General features: G+C 39.8%; 1 protein-coding gene across 1 annotated transcript; it reads right to left on the reverse strand.

Moving 5' to 3' along the window:
- Positions 1-20,522: 20,522 nt before the first annotated feature.
- On the reverse strand, positions 20,523-22,081 carry LOC115812586 (solute carrier family 2, facilitated glucose transporter member 11). The gene is given in 2 exon segments (XM_075353574.1): positions 20,523-20,900; positions 20,903-22,081. Coding segments are annotated over 2 exon segments (1,557 nt in total).
- Positions 22,082-22,246: the final 165 nt, after the last annotated feature.

Raw genomic sequence — 22,246 nt, forward strand, 5'->3', positions numbered from 1 at the left:
CCCGCCCCCATCCTCTCTTTTTCTCATTTCCCGTCTATCTCTCTCACAGTCGACTTCTCTATCTTTCTGCTTCACACTCTCTGACTCTATTTTCACCTTGTCCCTGTTTTGTTCTGTTTAGCTCTGTTTCTGACACGTGTCTCCTCTCCTAGGTAAACGCTCTCTCCTAAAAGAATCGACGTCAGAAGGCAGAAACAACAACAACAAAGGAAGTAGTTCCGGGAAGAGGGAGCAGAGGCTTCATCACTGCCTCTCTTATACCTGGAGAGTAGTTCTAAAATGGGCTGCTCCTCGGGTCGCCTGCCCTGCCAGCCCACAGCTCCAGTGCAGCTGCCCACGCTGGACACCGAGTGTGGCCTAGCCCAGGACGGAGTGGCACCGTCACCCAAATCTCCAGAGAACATCTCCACTTTGGAACGGCTGGCTCAAGCCACGGGCGGGCAGGAAAAGTCCTGGTACCGCTGCGTCTTCCCCTTCGGAGTCATTTCCCTGGTGATTGGCATGGCTGGCACAGGGGTCACATTCACTTTTAATACCTTGCCACAGACGAAGGTGGTCTCTCTGGTGCTATTGGCGGTGGGTTTCATCATGCTGCTCATGGCACTAGCTTGTTGGAGGGTCCACAGGACCAAGAGGAGAGAGAAAAAGGAAGGGGGCTTCTTCAGCTCTGAGTAGGGGCACGATGAGGGTAGGGTAAAGTTCTGCCGTGCAGAACTGGGAGTCCTGTTTTTCGTCTGACTGTGCAACTGACTTCTGGAAACTATATTGGGAGAAAGAATGTCTTGGCATCTCTCCTCTGGTCTAATTTTGTCTGGTTGAAATGTGAGGATGTTAGGCAGGTGGTTTACTGATGGAAAGACACCTCTGCGGAGTGACCCCGATGTATTCATCCTTTTCTGAAAACTCTGAGCAGAGCGAGTTAGAGAGAGTACCACTGCACTTGGTCCACTCGTTCAAGCTCTTCATAACCATTCTGCTCTCTTCCCTCCTGTTTTGTTTTTTTTTTTTACTGTGGCTGTTCACCTCAGAGAGAAGAGGAAGAGAGATAGAGAGAGAGAGAGAGAGAGAGAGAGAGAGAGAGAGAGACGGCGGGCATGAGACCATGACCCGGCAGATCCTGAGTGATGGAAGTCTTTTTTTTTTTTCTTCTTCTGACAAATGCAAGGACACTAGATAAAACAGTGCAGCTTCCAAAGAATTTCAATGAGAGGTATGTTGAAGAGTTATAGCACCGGTAGTCTCGGGTGTAGGCTGTGTCATTACAGGACCGGTGAGGCGGGACCTCTGTGACTCACAGTGGAGGAGGGAAACAGAAAAGAAACGATAGGTAGATCGAGGGTAGTAAACTCTACATTTTCACCCATTGTGTTCCCCTTTTCTGTTCTATCACCTTCTGCCGGTGCCCAGTGACCCTGGAATCGCTGTTTGCTTTGCACTTAAATTTGATAACACTTTCAAAGTTCATTTTTCAAATTTGTCCTTTTATTTTTCAACATGAACTGGAAGAGTTTTTGCGTACAGTAAAGCTCACTGGTTCGAAACATAAAGCAGAAAACAGTGCGAGCTGAAAATGCTATGTTATTTATTATCTCTTTTTGTTTATTTTTGAAGCATCTGTGAATGGCAGAGGTGATGGTTTTGGTGGTGTGTGTGTGTGTGTGTGTGTGTGTGTGTGTGTGTGTGTGCGTGTGTGCGTGTGTGCGTGCCTGTGTGTGCGAGTGTGCAGAGGTGCTCATGCTCATGTGCTCTCATACACCTACAAATGTGTCATCTGTAAAGGCTAGATTAGGTGTGTATTCTGTTTTTAAGAAAAAGATAGGGAGCTATTCAAAGGAGTCCTTGCAACAATAGTTGTGGTATTATTGTTCAGCAGTACACAGAGTATGTGTGTGTATGCGAGCACTCTCATCCGCTTTTGTTTATTTGTTGACAGATTGTGTGCATTGAAGCACTCAGGTATGACCTATATCTTCTGGTGGTTATATTGTTGTTTTGTAACATATAGAGACCAAGATGCTATTTTCTGGGCATTCAAACAGTCACTTTGCACTCGTGAACCTGCCTCTACTTCAGATTGAACACATTCCTAAAATGGTCTTCACACTTAGAACCAGGTGAGTGCACAGTGGAACCAGAGCTCTCTCAATGCTAAGCTTTTCTTTTAGTTTCTCATGCCCTTAATCGCCAGCTAGTGTTGCAACCGAAATATCCAGAAACCGACAAGGAAATATTTGGTTACCTCTGAAGACAAATGTGAATGAATATGTGGTTTGTGCTTTGTATGGTGTGTGTACAAAACCAAAATCAAAATTAGAACCATGAAGAGGAATATGATTAAAACTGTATCGGTAGAATATGCAGTGTATACTTAGTTATTTGAAATCGTTCATTACTTGGATTGCAGAGCATTTGAATGGGATTCCGCCGTTACTGATGCATCTTGATATTGTAATGTACATAAGCTTTGCAAATGTTTTAGATAGAGAGAAGATGTTTTTGTCTCTGAGACGTACACCAGACTGTTTGTACTTTGAAACGATTCTTTCAGTGCCTGTTTTTTCTTACATTGAGTTTACTTTTCTCACACCAGCCGTCCCTGGATTTTGTCCAGCGGTATAGTGCCGATAGAATCACATTGTGTCAAACCGTGTAAAGCAAACTAAGGATTTTTATAGAAGCTTTTTGACCTTGGTCAAAAACAGTAAAAAAAATACAAGATGTTGTGAAAGCAGTGATGGTCAAACCTGAGCTTCACAAACATTAAACAAACATTTTATTGGCACTGAAAGAGCCAAACAGAATAGGCTGCAAAAAAAAAAGAGAAAAAAAATCACACATGGACTGGGTTTCCTCCATTATGTATGAAAATTTTGGATTGACTGTCACTCCCTGTTGATACTTGCAGTTAGAAAGAGAATGACAGAGAGGGAGAGCAGAGAAAACAGTAAAGGAAACAGAGTGGAAGGGGTGCTTGCATGTGGTTTCATTGAGAAAAAACAGGCTGGAAAGTATCCTACGTGCTCGGAATGCTAAAATGAGGAACAGTTCAGCTAACCATGTCAGAAATAGAATCACTCTCTCTCTTTCTCTCCCTTTGTGTCTGTCTCTGTCCAACCCACATACACACACCCGCACACGCACATGCCCATGCGCACGCACGCACACTCGCACTCACACACACACACACACACACACACACACAAACCTGAGTGTGAAAATATGCACTATTGGAACCTTGCATATTTGCATTTTTGGACATGCAGCCTGAAAAAGGCTGACACTGTCTCATAGAGCTTATATCTAACACAACCACCAGAGAGGAAAAAAACTGATTTCTTGAATTACAGGACATATTCCCCCAATAGAAATAATATTAACAAAAAGGAATTACATATGCAATCTCAATCAACACTCATGCACACAAACATTAGAAGTCTTTCAGAAAGACAGTATTAGGTACCTGGTAATTATAATAGCAGAGTGAACTAGATTTTTGTATATGTAGCTCCTTATCCTAGATTCTACTATGATCTTTACCTAGACAAAGTCTGGGACGCCTCCTTGTACCATAAGAATGTGTCTCTGTATATGTGTTTCTAAGTATTAAAAATGTATGACTGTATAAATAGATTTGTATATACATATATATTTTCACTATAAAAGAGAACTGTATTAAATGTACTGATGCAAAATGAAACCGGGATGTGGTGTTTGCTTTCTTGGTAGTACTGAGCACGTGATTGACAAAACCAGCCTAATTAACCTAGATGATTACAGGATTTGAAATTAGTACTGTTCTCAATGCAAGCCAGCATTACATGTATTCTTCCCTTAAACAAAAAAACATTTTGGAAATGCACACTAGTATTGATAACAGCATTATGTTCACACTCTCATTCCCCCCTGCTGAGCAGCACAAAGACTGTTGTCTAAGCTTGTCTCTGTCCCTTAGAATAAGGCTAAAAATATCTCCAGCCAGAGAGGCAATGAAAAAGAGAAAGGGGGGGGGGGGTGTATTCCTGTATATGGTGAATGGATGGCTGCTAGCCCTTGCTAATCGTGATAACATCTGAAAGGCAGACAGAAAAATATATATATGTGACAGTACAAGGGGTAAAAGACAAGAAATATCTGGCCACATAAATTGTTCAACTTCCCTGAATGACTCCCCTCCACAACTGTTATCTCAGCTCACTGTCATCTGAGAGCTCTGAGTCACCCAAGCAGAATGTCTCCTAATTAGCAATCATTGATTGTTAAGCCTCACAGTACGGTAGCAGGTCCAGTGACAAAGGTAGCCAATATCCTCCTTCCTATTGTACTCTCTGTGACACAAAGAAGGGCTGCCTAATGAAGTTAGCGCACTGAAATCTGTTCTGTTTCATTGATTGAAAACTATGCCGTATCTCAGGGAGATAAAGGCAGTTAGAGTTTTTCAATGAGAGACATTTCGGCAGTTTATTTCTGTAACATTAATAATAGAAGAAGCCAGGTTGACAAACTAGAATAGAAGGCGGCATTTATACTGTGACCGTTTCATGGTCTGGGGAGTGGATTAAAGACCATTGAAAATGAAGGTACAACATTAAGACGCCAAGTTATTTTCTTTATACCTCGCCTTCATTGGCTAAAAAACTTGTCGTCAGGGAAAAATAATTATAGCCGTCAGCGCTTTCATCACCGGCAGCATCGCGAAAGAGTCTGCATGCCTCTCTCTTTTTGCCTCTGGGATATCACATTAAAACGTTTCCCAGCAGTTTTTCCTTTTGCTGTCGCGTGGAGACACAGACATCAGGAGAAGGATTGCTTGTCACAGGCGAAACACAAAACAGCCGTGCTGAGAGCCAAACTACAGGCAAATCTCATTTTCTGAAAAGAAGAAAATTATGGGCACTCAAAAATACGCGCACGGTAACTCCCACGTACATTTCTCCCTCAATGCTCCGAATCAGTCAGGCTTTCACGCGAATTTCACTGAAGAAATTATGGTTACTGTGGGAGGTTCATCTTCTATTGCACCAGGGGAAAAGTGAGGGGAATGATATTACCATTTTCATCACTGCTTTCATAAAGGGGGATTTCTGGTATTGTTTGATTAATCAGCAAATCTTACTCTCAGACTCAGCTTTGTGTTGCTGTGATCACTCATTTTTTAATGCTATGTCTAATCTTTATGGAGGCCAGTCAATAAACTTAACATTATTGTACCAAGACAAAACATTTCATCAAGGCAAGCGCAAAAATGTTCAATACTGTCTTCTTTGGTTTTGAAGGATGATTCTTCATGATTTAACCCCCCAAAATTATACGTTAAGTTAACCAGCACTATTCAATGATATACAATACATGATTTGGAGTGTGTGTGTGTGTATATATATATATACACAGAGATTACACTTTAGATTGAAATTAAAAGCATGCAGAATGAGATTCTGACATAGCTATGAAGTTGACAGCTATTCTGCCAGGTATCTGTATTTGACGAAACACCCCTTTCAAAACAGACTACTTTCTTTTGTCAACATGCAATTACATCAAATACCACACTCTAACAATAGGGTAAAAGGGGTCCTCACAATGGAAGACTTTATAATGCTGTTTAATGTGGTCAGTCATGTCCCTGTGGTCTATAATGCTATCATCTGCTTCCATCATTATTATTGTACTTCTGAGTTAAATGTTTTCCTCGAACAGCATATCTTCAATAAATTCATATGTCTTTTACCTGCACTGTAATATGCAGCCCATAGAGATTAATGGAGCTTTTAACTTAGATCCAGTGGGTAAAGACTATGGAATATATCATAGTATAATGCCTGATTTGAGGGTTCACTCAGTAAACTTCAATTTAATTCTCCATATATTTAGTAGGAAAATTCATGAATTCCTCTTTCTTGCTATACTGTAGATCAGTGAACATAGATCAGAAGTGTGTATTCTAAATGCATTTCTGAGATATATCACATTCATATTACCTTTTGGCTCCTGATTCAGTCCAACTTTGTCAGTGCTACTCAAACAATATATTCACACATCTTCACAATTATTCTGAAATTTTTCATTGTTTTGATCTGAAATGACAGATGAATTGATAATTAAATGACAATCACGAGGCCACAATTTTTTTTCTTCATTAATTAAGTAACAAATTAATTCCCATTTTTGGAATTGAAATGAAAAACTATGTTGGCAAGAAGTAAACAAGTAAATAAATAAGTGTGTTTGATAATAACATACATCGACGTAGCCAGATTATTCTTAGCTTTTATATTTGTGAACATCTGTGCTTTTGTGTAGTTTGCTAAGTGGGTGGTTGGTTGGCTAAGTAGAAAATCAAGAATTTCATAACCAACTGAGCTTCCCTGCTTGTTACCATGGAAAACTCATGGACGGATACTAACAAAACCTGTTGCTATTCTTATTATGCCAATTTATATTTCCTTACCTCTCTACCTTTTTTCTCCTTCTCTGTCATGGAATTAGAATTTCATTTCTCTTTACTTCTACTTTACTAACTGAGATTTAATGAGGCAAAAGCAATCAAAATCTTTGTTAGTACTGATTGGACAACAGATTACTATATAATAATTATTCTCAGATCCCTTAGTTCTAAACTAAACTCTATATACAAGACATTAAAATTTTTTATTAGTAGTTCAAAGTCATAAATGAAGCATTTCAACGCACTGATCTTGTTTTTCATCTCAGTATCCATGATCCAAGCCAACGTCACTTATCTGAAGCAATGCATCTTCCAGTGGCTGTATGAGGTACACAGACATGCTTTTTTTAGAGACCCATCGCCCGCTGCCCACCCCATCCCACCCTCCAAACCCCACCCCCCCAAACCCCATTTCATGAGCAGCTGGGCTGTGATGTCTCGCTAATCAAAGGTTCCATCTACCGCCTGGCCTTTTGAAAAATGGATTGGACAGTTCAATTACACAGCAGTACGGTCCTTCATCAACTGCTAAAATCACTGACACAGGGAGATGTGTCATCCTGACATAAGGTTACACCGCAAATAGAGAAATACCACGCGATCACACATGCTACGTTACCTTCTCCCACTAATGTTCTCTGTGATGAGTATCAGTAAATCTCAGACAAGAAGCATTTATGTGAAATGTAATATTTGATCTTATCTGCATAATCACAAGCACGGCATACCTCATCTGCTTAAGATGAAGCAAGTGATGTTTTGCGTAGCTTAATGTGTTTCTAGTGGTTATTGAGGAGAAGATCCTGTCAAGAAACTACAAATGGAATAGGAATTCACAAGATTTTTTGACCTCGTTCTTTGAGATGGTTTCTTGTGAGCGTACATTCAGATAATATGGTAACGTTAATAAAGAGCCAAGCGGAATATATATATATATATATAATTTTTTTCCCCTCCTCAGCTATCTCATCTTGGTAGGTTTAATTTATTGTACTGCAGTTTATCATATACTGGCAATTAATTGCGGCTTCTGAAGTAGCTGACACATTAACCTTGGAAAAAGTTATAATCAGTTTGGTTTGTTTATGATTTGAGACTTTAGTGGGAGAAGTAAAGAAGGCGGAGGAGGTTGGCCTGTCAAAACAATAAGAAATACCCACCTCTGCCCCCACCACTGTCTCCACTCTCCAGCTTCGGAGGGTGACCCTGTCATAGCGAAAAGACTAAAGGTTTTTGGAGAAGTTCTTTGCACACTGAATACTGATGGGGTTTTTTTTTATGGACTGTTCTAATGATAAGAGCATGAATAAAGGCCTCTCAGGATTCTATTTTCCATCCACCCTCCTCTGTAATTGTGTCGAGTAATTTGCGGTTTTGAATTTCCTTTTCTTTGCAGTTTAGCTCTGATTTTTTTCTCGTCAGTCAGTCCTCCTCCATGTATTTAATGAATCTTTGTACTGCCTCCCACCTGGTTAATTTCTGACAAAGTTTGGATGAATGCTAATTTCTCAAAAACTTGTTCATGAAAGGAATAAAACGATAGCCTTGGTCCTTGAGGATGTGTAGACGCTGCCTTTGAGTATGATTATTTGTGGCTTCCCAACTTAAACATTAGTCATTAAAAGAAACCATGAGGGCTGTGTTTTATCCTCTGTGCAAGAGAATCAGTAATTCTTTGAAATAAGAACTGCAATAGCGCATACAAAGAAGAATAAGAAACTGTTTTCTTATAAGTGTACCATAATTTAAACTCATACTTTGCTTTAAATCACAAAAATCTTTGGGTTTTCTTTCTTTTTTTGTTTTTTAAATCAACATTAAAACAAAATCTTAGTCAAAAGATCAACATTCATTATATCCAGCCTTCAGGCTCAACGTAATAAGTTTGCAGTGTTGTCCACTTCAATATCAAAGGCCAAATATTAATTTACCCACTGTCTGACTCAGTGCCAGTACCACGAGTCTGATAAGCACAAATGAAAGCCATCATTATATTATGGATCAAAGTTGTACAATCGAGTTGATGCAGAGCGTCTTTGAGCAATGACTTCCTTTTTAAAAATATTTTTTAAAAAAAGGACCACACAGTTTTATCAACACTGTCTAGCTTATATACTAAAGACATAGAGGACTGATGTACTGGGGTGAGTACACAGATGTATGTAGATGAAACCAGTCTTTTCACATCAGCAAAGGCACGTAGTAAGGTTGCAGCAGAACAAACTGAACATTTGCAAAATGTGACATCCTGGCTTGAAAACTCCTATCACAGGAAATATCGGGCACACAGTCTTTATGCGTTTTTCTGTTAGAAAGCCTTTTCCCTCAGAGACCTTCAAAGTAACTGGCTGTGTGGTGATGAGACAGACCACGCACATGATTTTAAGTATTTAGAAGTTTAGACGCCCAGCTGAAATTTGACAAACACTTCAAAAAAAAAAAAAAAAACAACTTCCAGAACTGACAAGACAGATCTACATGCTTTTGGAGAAATGAGACAATGTTTGCCATTTCACACAGCTCTGACTTTTACGCATGCTGTAATTTTCTTTAATCTAGTTTATTGCATAACTTTGTGGCCCCGTGCATCAACCACAAGTACTAAACCCTTAGCATTCCTCTGCAATTCAAAGTCATGTTCAACAAAACTGAAAGTCTCTAATCACAGTAATATTATTACGAAATATAAACTTCTTAGTTTTGATAGTTTTATTGATTTTTTGAATCATTAATTTTGAAATGTTTGCATAAATTCGATTTTCATTTTTAATTCTTTTTATTTTTAATTCTTTCATATCCAAGTTCCACCACACCCATGGTATGTTCACACATAGCACTTCGAATGGAAATCGTCGAACCAGACATTGTAGATTATCCTTTGCTTAAACTGCGCTCTCCATTAAAGGCACAAGGTTCTGGAACTGTTTATCTGCTAGCGTAAGGCAACACACGTGTGTGTGTGTGTGTGTGTGTGCTCTGCTCTGGGAAGCATGCAACTCAACCTTCATTGCCCTCATTTAGGGAACACGTCAGACACTAAACCAATGACTTTCTTCCCCTGAGCCATCATAGTAATGCCATGTTCTACAAGATACCATTCGATTTGAATTTTTTTCCATTCCAAACATTTTTTTTTTACATTGTTTCACTATTAAGCATTTAAAATGTTTCCTAATGTGTCTTTCATATTAATATACAAATATACATATTGCATGTATAGTGTAACGGTAATGTTTGCTAGAATCATAATTTTCTCACATACCTCGTGACAGCATTAAGCAGAGCCGCGCTGATTTCAGTAATTAGGAGAGACAGAGATTGCCTTGCCAAACACTGCAACATGGGAAAACACACCCACATGTTCACACACAGACATAACTCATCCTCTACAATTAGCGAGACTGAGGGATGCTATTCACGAGTCTTTCAGGCCTAGCTGGATGCACATGAATAACAAAAACAGCTCATCTAGAACAAAAGGGAGAATTCAATAAAAGCTTTCAGCAGATGTTTTTTTTTCTCACTCATTTGTCTTATGCGTCCACATTTACATTCTCTGATATTATTCCTCAGAGGTATGTCTCATTCCGCTTATCAACGTGGATTGTGAAAACTTGTATGATTTTTTTTGTTTCTGTGACATCAAGACATACTTTATATTAAATCTCGATAGTAATTCTTTGTGCCTTCATAATAAGTGAACATATGAATGTACGTAATACAAAATGTAACAAACAGTTATTGTTCTGTGTGCTCAGTCTGTAAACTGATAAATTTACCTTTGTATGTCTGGCAAATGTAAGTGTATTAAAAACTTTTTATTCATCTACCGAGTGATTAAAATGTTCTTTGAAGTAAATATGTAGGTATCGCGCAGACCTTATAGACCGGTACACAGAGCGAGTCGAGTCATGGCTCTGATTCTCTGACTTATCTATATTTTTGTTTCTGTTGATTCTTTGACCATATATTAGAGTATGTTAGAGTGTTCGAAACTATTCCATTCAGACCACACTGTGAGTGCACTCTGTTAACCTGACCTCGCACCTCTATTTTCTGTCTGCCTTTCCATTAGCTTCCCTCCAACTTTTTTCCCTTTCGTGAAAAAAAATGGGAGAATCGTTCTAACATCTGCTCCAGGGCTCTTTCTCTCACCCACACTCACCTCTAATAGTCACAGCCCACTAATGGCTGCCCATGTGGGCACAAGTGTTGGTTACATTTGGGGGAAAATATGAGGAGAAGGACAGTAGCAGTAGCAGTGAGGAGGTATCCATTGCTATTGAAGCTTTCAATGCAACTGACCAATTAGAGAATGACTTAATATGTTCTCAGCACAGTGGTTTGGCAGTACTACAGTATTTAGTTGTAATGCTTTAATGTGGTGGTAAGATGTGTGTAACTCTCCTAACTTTTTAAGCGCTCCTTAAATTCTTTTGTTTGGTCTATAATCTTTCACTCTGTCACTCCCTGTTTGCTCCTTTTTGCCTTGAAAGCTTCAAAAAGAACAACGCATCATTTCTGTTTTCACTAAAACAGACCCTACTCTTTTCACAGCACCTGTCTTGCATGTTTTATCCTGTCTATGAAATATCAGTGACATGATTTCACCAGGAGACTAGCACTTCATCCGATTCTGTGTCGGTGTCCTATTTTCCTCCCACTATAGCTAATATGAGACTGTGAATGAAGGCGATCTCTACAGCTCTCAGGCATCACAATCAGTCACCTCTCCACGAACCTCTCCCGGCACTCTGTGGGCAGCAAAGACACATGGGATACTGTTCTGTTTGAATGTTCTTTTCCATGTTTTTTTTTTCCACTCTTGCCTTTTGAAAAGAAAAGATGCCAACCAGCGAGTCTAATCAAAGGTTAATGAAGGAATACTCCCTAAGAGACGTCTCTTTTAACCGAAAGATCAAGAAGACGCTCGCGAGAAAGGCACCGCTACATCATTGCTGAATACTTCAGTATTAATCAAAGCCCTTGTAAAGCTGCTATGGCTAATATATGTTCTTGTCCTAGAACTGCATTTCCCAGTATCTTTTCTGAAGCAGGAAGAGGATTTATGGAACCACCAGAACACCCAAGATGTGATTAGGAAGAGATGAGTCCAAACCAGAGACTCAGTGGAAGAGAGTTTATTGAGAGCACATACAAATGGACTGGCTAGAGATAGATGAGACATTCAGCTATATACCCAGGCTGATACAATCCAAATACTATGATTTAATTTTTATATAAATTCTGCAAGTGCCCCCTGACCAGTTGTACCGAACAGAGTGTTCTGCCTAAATATTTTTTTAGAATTCCAGGGTAAGAATAAGAAAACACTGGTGAAGATCATCACACTTTTTACATTACTGTGAAAACACAGCTGGAAGGTTGTTTTTTTTTATTATTATTTCAACATTATCTTTCGCCAGCACTCCATCTTTAAATGTCCCTGAGCGGAATAGTGATGTGAATACTTATTGTGCAAGAATGACGTCTGCATTTGTTAACTATTGTAAAAAGCTGATGGCTTAATTATTGTTTCCCCTCTTTTGACTGATAAAGAATACTGTGATTAAAATAACTTGACGGCTGAATAGGACAGTGGAAAATTCAAGCTTTGAAAAGACAGAAGACTGCTCCACTGTTCTCTCTCTCTCTCTCTCTCTTTTTTTTCTCACTCCTTTTTTTCTTGCCTAAGGGAAAAATTGATTTGGGCTTTTATATTTTTCTGATGGCTGAGAAATTGCCCTTGTAATATCTTGGGTTACTTAGTACTATCTTGTTCACCCTTGTGTCACTAGGTGGGTAATAAATATATGCAAAGGCTTTTGAGATCAAGAGGGTTTTTTATGTATTCAAAGAAGCACTCTTAAAGAAGAATTGAGCAGTGCAGAAAATCTCTCTCTCTCAGTAATGCAGGTAGAACCAGGCTTACTCCTTCTGCACATATCATTTTCTATTGTCACGATTTAAACCTAAGAGGACCACTGCAGTACATCACAGCTGGCGTGCTATCACAAACTGATATTGCAGACTGAGGTTTACACTCAGTTCAAAATTTTAGAATTGACTTCCATCTGGCATCTTGCTATCCACCAGTGGGCGATCTGTCAGATTGATTGACCCCACATAGGATGTAGCCAATTGGACACAAATTCAAACCCAATTCCAATCTTTTGAACTGAGCGAAATACTGATCCAAAGTCAAAAAAAAAGGGAGAAACTTCATGTATGAATGCATGAATCATCCTTCTGGTCATACATATTCTGATCAAGCAGCCAATGAATATGCATTAGCATTGCATGTCTCCTATTCCAAAGTGGTACTTCAGGGGTACAATATCATGCTAGGCATTCTGCATTATAAGAGATTCATTTAGACTGTGTGCTTAGATAGTGTGTCTTTGTGGTTTTGCTAGTTGCACCTACATATGCATATCTTGATTATACTGACTTCTCTGTGTATCTGTTTGGCTTCATGTGTACTTGTCTAGCTATGTGCCTCCCAGTGAGAAATTACATTTAAATTCCCATTTAAACCAACCCCATCGTCAGATTCTAAAGCCTGAAGCGCTGTTCAGTCGATGACTCTGGAAGATTCCAGGCATCTGCTGAGATTCCTCCAGGGGTCCGTTGGAGGATGAATTTAATCTCTCGTTTAAATTATGAGTCAGTGATCCAGTTAATGACCTTCCTGTTCCGGATGCTGTCCATCTTAGCATTTCAATAACACTCTGTTTGCCTGTGTTTCGAAGAGATGGATGGTGGTGGAGGTCCCGAGCCCTCGTCAAAAAGTCACGCAGTGCTGAATGCGCTGTGAGTGGTGAGGCCGGTGACTCTGCACATTCATATTTTCACTGTTTTATTAATCATAGATTGTGGTCATAAAGTGCTATGATGATAGAACCGCGCAGAACCCGGTGATTAATTCTGATGAGATGTAAGCGTAATTGCCTCAGACAGGTACTTTCATTTGTCCACTGTCTCTCTTCTTCTTCTCTTTTTTTTCCCCCTTACTCGGAATTACGTTCATCCACTCTACATTTGGGTAATGTAAATGTTGGTTCAATTAAAAGTGGGTCTGTGCTGCAAGAGGCAGGAATGGGTGAACGATTTCTCTATTGAATGAAGCTGCTTACTCACATCTCCCATCATTGAACGATTTATACAGCGGCTTTTACTTTAGGAAAGAGGGACGAAAAGGATAGTCAGTATGTCACCAACATTTTGCACACACACACACACACACACACACACACACACACACACTTGAAGTTGAATGAATCCAACAAGCAAATGCATTGAGAAACTTGAGTTTTTTTCTGGAGATTACATTTTACCATGTGCTGGGATTTTTTTCTCTCTACACTCCATAATTAAGAAATCAAACATGGAGCCTATACCAAAAGCAGTAAACAGCCAAACACGTGACAGCGTTCTGTGCAGCGTGATTACAACTAGCTACTTAGCTGATATTTGCTGCACCGATATGAAAACCCACTGTAACTGATGTTACACTGAAACGAACACTGCGCTTGTCAGCCCACAGGAAAAGTAATTGCCGCCTATTTCCCATGCAGGTTTGTTTTCCTAGAGGCAATTTTCTGCACTACTCACTATCTACTGCAGCAATACCAAACTAATCAAAATGTTCCATTGGTTAGAGTATTAAGATGTTTGAATTATGTTTTGAATAATGTCCTGTTTTCTAAACATTGTCTGAATAGAGTTTTTTTTTTGTTTGTTTATTTTGCTTTTGGTCACAGAGATGCTAAGGCTATGCAAAAATCATCCCTGAGGGATAATAAAGTCGTGCTAATATTGTTGTTTTGGTACCAGGCAACCAAATGTGTGAGTATTATCTTTGTATTTTTGCCATTTTTAAGTAAATTTAATGAGCAAACTGGATTAATTCTTCCTAGATTGATTAGTCACTCTTAAATGATTTTAGACACAAAATGCCTAGGGTGTCATTTCAGCTATTCACCACTGAACAAACCATGTTACTAACCAGAGTCGCTGCTTGTGTGTTCCAGCTCCAGCGTGATAGCAGATGCTATGTGTTGCCCTGGTGATACAGGCTGTTTAAATTAGAATCGCCTGGCATAAGAGTGCATTCAACTACAAAGGTCATTCATATTCATAAAAGAACACTTAAAATGGTGAGTTGTTTTTGCCAGTGTTCTAACTCAGGAAAGTGGAATGGTAAACCATATATATATTGGATATGTATATATATGTGTGTGTGTTGGTGTGTGTGTGAGTGTGTGTGTGTATAAGGCAGAAATAATATAGAATACTATTTCAGTCATAAAACAAATATACAGTACTAAGGATGAGATCACAACAACATGCAGCAGTTACCTCATATTCCAAAAGGTGTAAAGTGACATATAGTGCTCATTATGTCTCTGGGCACAATCTGTGGGGAAAAATTCATGAATGCATCTTATCACTAATTTTTCTTTTTTTATTACAAATGAGATGTATGTCACCGTGTAGCTATAACATCAAATCAAGCATCTCCACTCGGGTAGTTACATGAGTGGAAATGCCTTGGTTTCATTTTAATGGTTTCATTTCACCTGCTGTATGTCACATCTGTGACACTGGCGTTTCATTTCCGTTTGCTGAAAGCTTAGCCTGCCAGCATCTAGGGTTTCCAATGTCCTTTTGGCTTGACAAAAGTTCTGATATGACTCCCCTATTGCTTTATCAGGAAACTTTTCTTTTCTGTTCGCGAGGCTGGCACTTGCTGACCAGAAACACTGATAACTGACTGACTCTCATGCCATCCCCTCTGTGGCCATTTTCCCCCTAAGTGTGGTGGTCCCAAGCATGCTGGTCGAAGCAAGTTGTTTTCATTGGCTAATACCTTTCAAAATCATCGCCCTGCACTTTAATCTCTTTTAATGGAACCATCATCCTGTTTGATCTTTGATTTCGTATACCTTCGCCCACCATCGCCCACTTATTCCAGAGATGTCTGATAAGCTGCCGTATCTATGACTCCTCTTGTCTCCTTTTGTACGGCTCGTCAGAACAACAGGAGAGGCTGTGATCAGAGGAGGAGAAAACAGAAAGGAAAACAAATCTTGAAAGTCCTCTTTTCATACGAGAGACCCTTTTCATGCTGCCGAACATGCATTTATAATGAGACTGGCCACTACTTGAGAATTTAATTAAACCGCGAAGCTGTCTTGCCAATTTCCAGTTTATGCAAATGAAGTTAGAGTAAGTGGTATTAAACAGTGATAGATAAATCAGCCACTGTTTATGCCACATGAATGAGTTTTTACCCATCTCTGAATTGGTTTTGAATTTTAATATGTTCATAATTAGCTGAGTTCACAATTGTTTGTGATGCATGAACCCAATAAAATTTAAAAAGAAAAAAAGAAAGAAAGATATCTAGCAATCATGTTAGCATATATTGTATATCCTTTATGAAAACTTCACAATAATATGTATTGGATATTTATATTTGCTATTCTCCCATTGGGCAGAGTAGGAACCTGAGATTGGAGTGCAATGTCTAATTATTTTTAGGCGATCCTCTCGTTTTCAGGGATGTTTATTCAAAATTACAGTTTCAGATTAAGTGACTCTTCTCATACAGTGATGATTTAATATAATAATAGTTTCTATGGATGCCCTGGTGGAAAAAAAAAAAATATTATTTCACTATTGATGCTCAGTTGGAACAGATGAGTTACTGTCTAGTCTTCAGTCACAGATAGTTGAAGTCAAATTGATGAGACATTTTCTGCTGCATGTATCCCATTCTGCTCTTTAGTTTTAGTTTTATATTAAAGTTCTCGCTCATTCTAGTGAATAGCTTCGCTTGACTGATACAATATGATGATTCTTTAAGCCTTGTTTTGGTATCACTCATCTCTTACTGAGACAAAATTGCAACTGTTTGTTAACATTTAAAAAATTACAACTTATATCTTTAAATTACAATTTACGACCCCAGAATTATGACTTAACATTTCTGGATTATGAATGAATATTTCACAACCACCAGTCAGTAGGCCTAAGTCACAGATGCATGATAATGTATATGTAAGCATTTCTAGATCACTTTTGTTGCACCAAATAGGACCCACAGAAATTCACTTGTGCTTGTTGATTTGTAGACATTCAATCAGGTCAATGTCGTTTGCCGTGGTCAGGCTTGATGGGTATGACAGAGACATTATCTGCCTGCGTCCCTTGTTATGTTGAGCTCTGAGCTGTTTACATGCTGTTGATTTGATAGGACAAGGTGACTCCTCTTGACAGGATTCTCAGTAGAGGACACTAATTACATAGACCTCCTAAAATGCCTTTGTGAGTTGAAATGAACAATTAACCTGCCTGAGGGAGGAGAGACAGAGAAGGGGGGGGGGGGGGGGGGAGAGACAGAGACAGAGAGAGAGAGAGAGATCCTAGAAGAGCTATTTTGCTATATTGAAAGTTCATTATTAATCTCATATTTGGTCCTTTTCCTATTAACATTTTGATGATACTGGGATACTTAACATTCTGGGCTTGCTCTCGACTCAAATTACCTGTTTATCCTCTTCCAAAAACCAACCCTGTTGACCTTATCTGTTAGCTGGGTGCTCAGATGGCCATTGAACAGAATGGAATAGAGGTAGGGCATTTCTCTGATGGCGGAGAAATCAGCTGTTAGATACTCCATTCAGTTGCTATGTATTTGACTGCAACTGAAATTTGAATGTAAACCTTGTCCAATCTTTGAACCGTATATCTGTGGAGCATATTAACCCTTTGTGGTAAACCACGGTTATAGTTTTGTTAAATTTCTTTTAAGAATTACAAGACATTTCATGGTCAGAATTTACTTTAATTGGAAGAAATATGCGTTTTTGCGGAAAATATACATTTCCTCCTTAATTCATCCCAGTAACTGGAATTCAAATTGTTATGCAGTTTCTGAGGTTCCATGACGAATGTCCAGGTATTTAAATAAAGAAATAGTGCTCCATTAAAACAGCACAGGAAAGGACAGAAAAGGAATGACTATCTTAGTGGTGTTAAAAAAAAAAACATGGCACCATTCACACTGGCTGAATAACAAAAGTGTATTTTTTTTTCTTTTCTTTTCGATTCAGTCTTCTCATCTCTCCCATTCGTCTCAAGAAAAAGGTCAATATCTAATTATACAGAGATCACACTGCTACACTTGACCATGAGCCTCAGATTCATGAGAATATGTGACCATGAATGCCCCTGTAAAGGACGGAAATATATTCTCATTTAAAACTGGCTTATATGATACAGAGGTATGTTATGCGATGACCTCCGTCAAATCTGCAGGAGTTGAACGAGCTGACTGAAGGAGCTGATTTGTATTTAATCAGTATGAACAGAAATAGCCTATTATGTACTTTAAATCTAACAAGACATGCAATCCATGCATCCATGCAAAATCCATGCAAAATCCATTTTGACATTTTAATGAAAGATTGTTGCTTTGAAAATGGAAAAAAAAAAGTTTCTTTAATAGGTACTTTATAAAAATGTAATTATTGTGTGTGTGTGTGGTGTGTTTGAGGATTCCTACACTCGCACTTTCTCCTCTTAATAGCACTGTAATGAAACCCCTGAGGTTTTGCATGGGCTGATGTTGGTGCAGTCACTGTGATGATGTAAGAGGTGGTTCCAGTGGGTGAGTCAGTCCTTTACGTAATGTAGGACGCCCCTTCACTGTAGCTTCATTACCTTTGAGCAGAGGCTAACCCACTCAGATTATATATCAATTAACAGCTGAAGATTGCCACTAATGTGGCTCCATTATCACCCCGTGCTCTCATTTGCAAGTTTTTGAACATTTTCTTCATTCTTTTTTTTTTTTTTGGTCTGTTTCTCCTTGACAGCATTCTGAGGTCGTCATGACATATGTGGTGCTAGCGAATTACTTCCATCAGTCAGCATGAGATGTGCAATCATCTGTTCCGTTTTCATCATTCAGCCACTTTTCTCTTCTATCTCTTCCTCATGGGCACATTATCTCCCTCTATTTTCTTTTTCTTTTTAACCGTAGGCGTGCTTCCACTTTGTGAACACCACTTTAGCTTGTCTTGTACTGGATTTGTGACTCCTCTGATACTTTTTTTTTCAGGTATTCTATTGGCAAATAACTTCACTGGACCTGATGGATCAGTCTTCTCGTGGCTACTCCCTTATCTGTATTAGAAGAACTCCCTTGATAAACAGTTCATTTTCTCAGTGCAGTGAAAATGATCACTTTATTCAAATACAATGTTGCAGAAAATACATGGGCACATAGGGAACAATTACAGTCATGTACTGTATCTTCAGCGAGCAAAACCCTTTACAGACAAGTATACACTTCATAAATAGAAAATATTCTTTTTCTTTGGAATAATAATTTTATACAGACATGCATATATGTATATATGGTCAGTAGGTGATTTGCAGGAAAATGAGGGGGGGATCCCATCCCCCTTGTTAGCATTATGACCAAAATGCATCCCCCTTGTTAACCTGCTATCCTCCTATATATTCTATGGCATAGTGTCAGTGACCATTGGGCCATCCCCCCTGTTCATAAATAACAAATCACCTACTGTATATGGTGCATATGCAGATTTACAATGCAGTGCAAAAGACATTGGATTCCTTTATGACATATTTTGGTTTGAGGGAGCACCATTACTTTGGTTACAAAGGCCATACACAATGCAGAAGACTATTCATATTTAAAACATGCAGTTCCTTTGAGACAGGGCAGAGTTATGACAGTTTGCCTTTAGTAGCTGTTGTTTGCCCTCTTATGGCATCTGTCATCAGACCATCTGTAACTGACAGTGCAATGGCTGCTGAGTCTGGCCTTATGGTTCAGACACTCATATGTTCTGTGACCTAATGCCAAGCATGGATTGCCACAAAATGTATGTATTGAGGAAACAGCGACATCTACTGGCAATTCTTGCAAAATGAATATTACACACAATGCATTAGACAAGACCAGTGACATTTATCCAAAATGCAAAATATAGTTTGACGAGGAGCCTGAAGTAGACTGCAAAATAAAAAAGTCAACTTAAAAACACAAAAGTCATATTAGATGAGTATAAAACTAAGTAGTTAGTGTTTTAAGAAAACATGAGCATGGTAAATAGTGGTATGGTACCATTGTGCGATAACAGACAAGATACACATTTGACTGATATGGCCCCAAAGCAAAAGTAATTGTCCATTTAAAAACTGTCCATTTCATTGTCATAAGCAATTCTCTTATTGTCTGCCTGAAAATATAATTCTACAAAATTTTAAAAACATTGTCAGAACTATCCTGAAATATTAATTTAACTGAGGAAAGTGCAATCATTCCTTTAAGGTCATTACATTTAATTGTTCCTATCCTGTTCTCTCCTGCTCTCAATTCAAGTAAACCCAGGTTGTCAAGTATATCTGAACAGTGCAACCACAACACCATATTCCAAAGACAAAGACATTTTCAGACTTTTCCAGCATGAGAAGACTTTAAATTTACAAATTTCTAAACTTTATAATAACAGGCAGCTTACTTTCCCTTTTTTCGCACGAGTCAGATCAGATTGGTGTACAAGCAGCATTAACACTTCTAATCAGATTTTCAACAGACACAAGACTGTTGAAAGAGGCACAGAATATTCTAACAACTCCTATGAATATCAATGGATTCATAACACATATATTGTCTTCATATCCTGCAGGTAATTATATTAACAAAGATATAAGGACACCAGGTTTATACCTGTAGCCAACCGTGCATTTCAGAATGCATCAAGGTGCAGTCCAAAGACTCACGAATTCAATCTTATTTCTAATTCTATTCTTGCAACCTTCCCGGCAGCGTAATTAACCAGTGGAACAGTTCGAATAAGGATTGAAAAATAAATACATCACATAAATATATCAAAGCTGGTACAATCTCATTTCAAAAAATAAAACTTATTTCGGGAATAAATTAATTTTCTATGGTTCGTGTTCAAAAAAAAAAAAAAAATTGCAATGAAAGATTTTTGCAATTGTACATTAGCACAGACTACATCCATGATGTGGATCATCCATCACAGTGAATGTGATTGACCTCCTGGTGCTCTGGGTCTGGAGCAGTAAAGGGCTGGGTCTGTTCCATCTGTAGACGGCCCTGGGAGGCCTCAGGCTCCTCTTTCTTCAGGCCTTTCCTGTTGCGCTTGTCAAACTCTGCAGTGATCTCTGCCAGAGACCTTCCTTTGGTCTCTGGTAAAGTAATGCCGATGAGGACGCTGGAGATCACACAAACGGCACAGAAGGGCAGGAAGCAGAACTGACCCAAGCCATTAACTACAAATGGGACGACCATCCCAACCAGAAAGAGATTGACCCACATCAAGGACCCCGCCACCATGTACGCCGCCGGTCGCCCCATCTGGTCGAAGAGCTCGGCTGGCAGCACCCCCCGTCACTCCGGCGGGGACCCATGCCGAAGCTCAGGATGTAGGCAAAGACGCAGACCATGCTCAGGTAGGGGATGCCGGGGACACGCCCCTGGAGCGAAAGCGCCAAGGTGAAAACCAACGCCCAGCCAGCCATTAGGATATATCCGCCCATGAGGAGCGGTCGTCTGCCCACCCGCTCGATCAACAGGTTGCACGCCACGGAGGAGATGAACTCACAGCCGCCGGTGCCTATGATGATGTATTGAATCTTGCCAGGTGGAATGCCAGCCTCCTGAAAGATGTAGGTGGCGTAGAAATAGATGGAGTCGTTGCCGCAAAGCATCATGCCGCTGCTGGCAGCCATGATGATAATGAGCTGTAAACGTACATTGCGGTCACGGAACAGGTCCAGCGGCATTTTGGCTCTGGACGCGCCATCCGTTGCTTCCTCTTGGAGGATCTCCTCCATCTCTTCATCGCATGCGTCATGTCCCCTCAGGCACATCAGGGCTCGGCCGCACGCCTCCCTGTCTCCCTTGTCGATGAGCAGATAACGCGGGCTCTCCGGAAACCAAGGAAGGGTGAGGAGCTGCACCAGGCCTGGGATGGCATTGCTGGCCAACAGGTACGGCCAGAGAGGCTCGCTCCCCAGGACTTCAGTCAGGCCGGTGATCTGTCCCAGCAGTATGCCGAAAGCAGTGAAAACGGCTGAGGAAAAAGTGACGGCCCCCCTCAGGCGTTTGGGTGCGCTCTCTCCAAAGTACATGGGCTGGACGTTCATGCTCACGCCAGCGCTGATGCCCACGAGAAGACGAGCGAGGATAATCATCTCGAAGGACCTGGCTACTCTACAGCACAATACCATTACCGCACCGACGAAAAGGAAGCTGTTGTTCAGTAGTAAAGCTCGTTTCCGTCCAAATCGAACGGCCATGGGGCCAGCTAATATAGCACCCAATAGTCCTCCGAGGGAAAAAGAGGACACAATAATAGTCCATAGCAGCGTCACTTGGTTTGACTCCAATGCAGTGCTCCATCTCTCCCAACAGGTTTCATTTATGAACCTCTGAATATAAGTAGTGGGTGCATTGATGATAGAGAGGTTGTAGCCATACTGGAGAGTGCCACCAATGGCCGCAGAAAACACCGTCAGAACGAGGTTTAAAGTACAACCATGTTTGTCTTTATCTGTCCTGGACATTTTCCATTAAATATTACTTTGTATAACTACACGTTATCTGAATACGTAATCTGAAACGTCATATAGATTCCCTGGTACTGAGGACACCAGTGACCGTACCTGTGTGAAGTGCGGAGACCTTGAATACGTCTGTTTCTAAAACGGCCTGCCAAACTGAACAAGGAA

This window comes from Chanos chanos, chromosome 5 (assembly GCF_902362185.1).
Source record: "Chanos chanos chromosome 5, fChaCha1.1, whole genome shotgun sequence".
Taxonomy (NCBI): domain Eukaryota; kingdom Metazoa; phylum Chordata; class Actinopteri; order Gonorynchiformes; family Chanidae; genus Chanos; species Chanos chanos.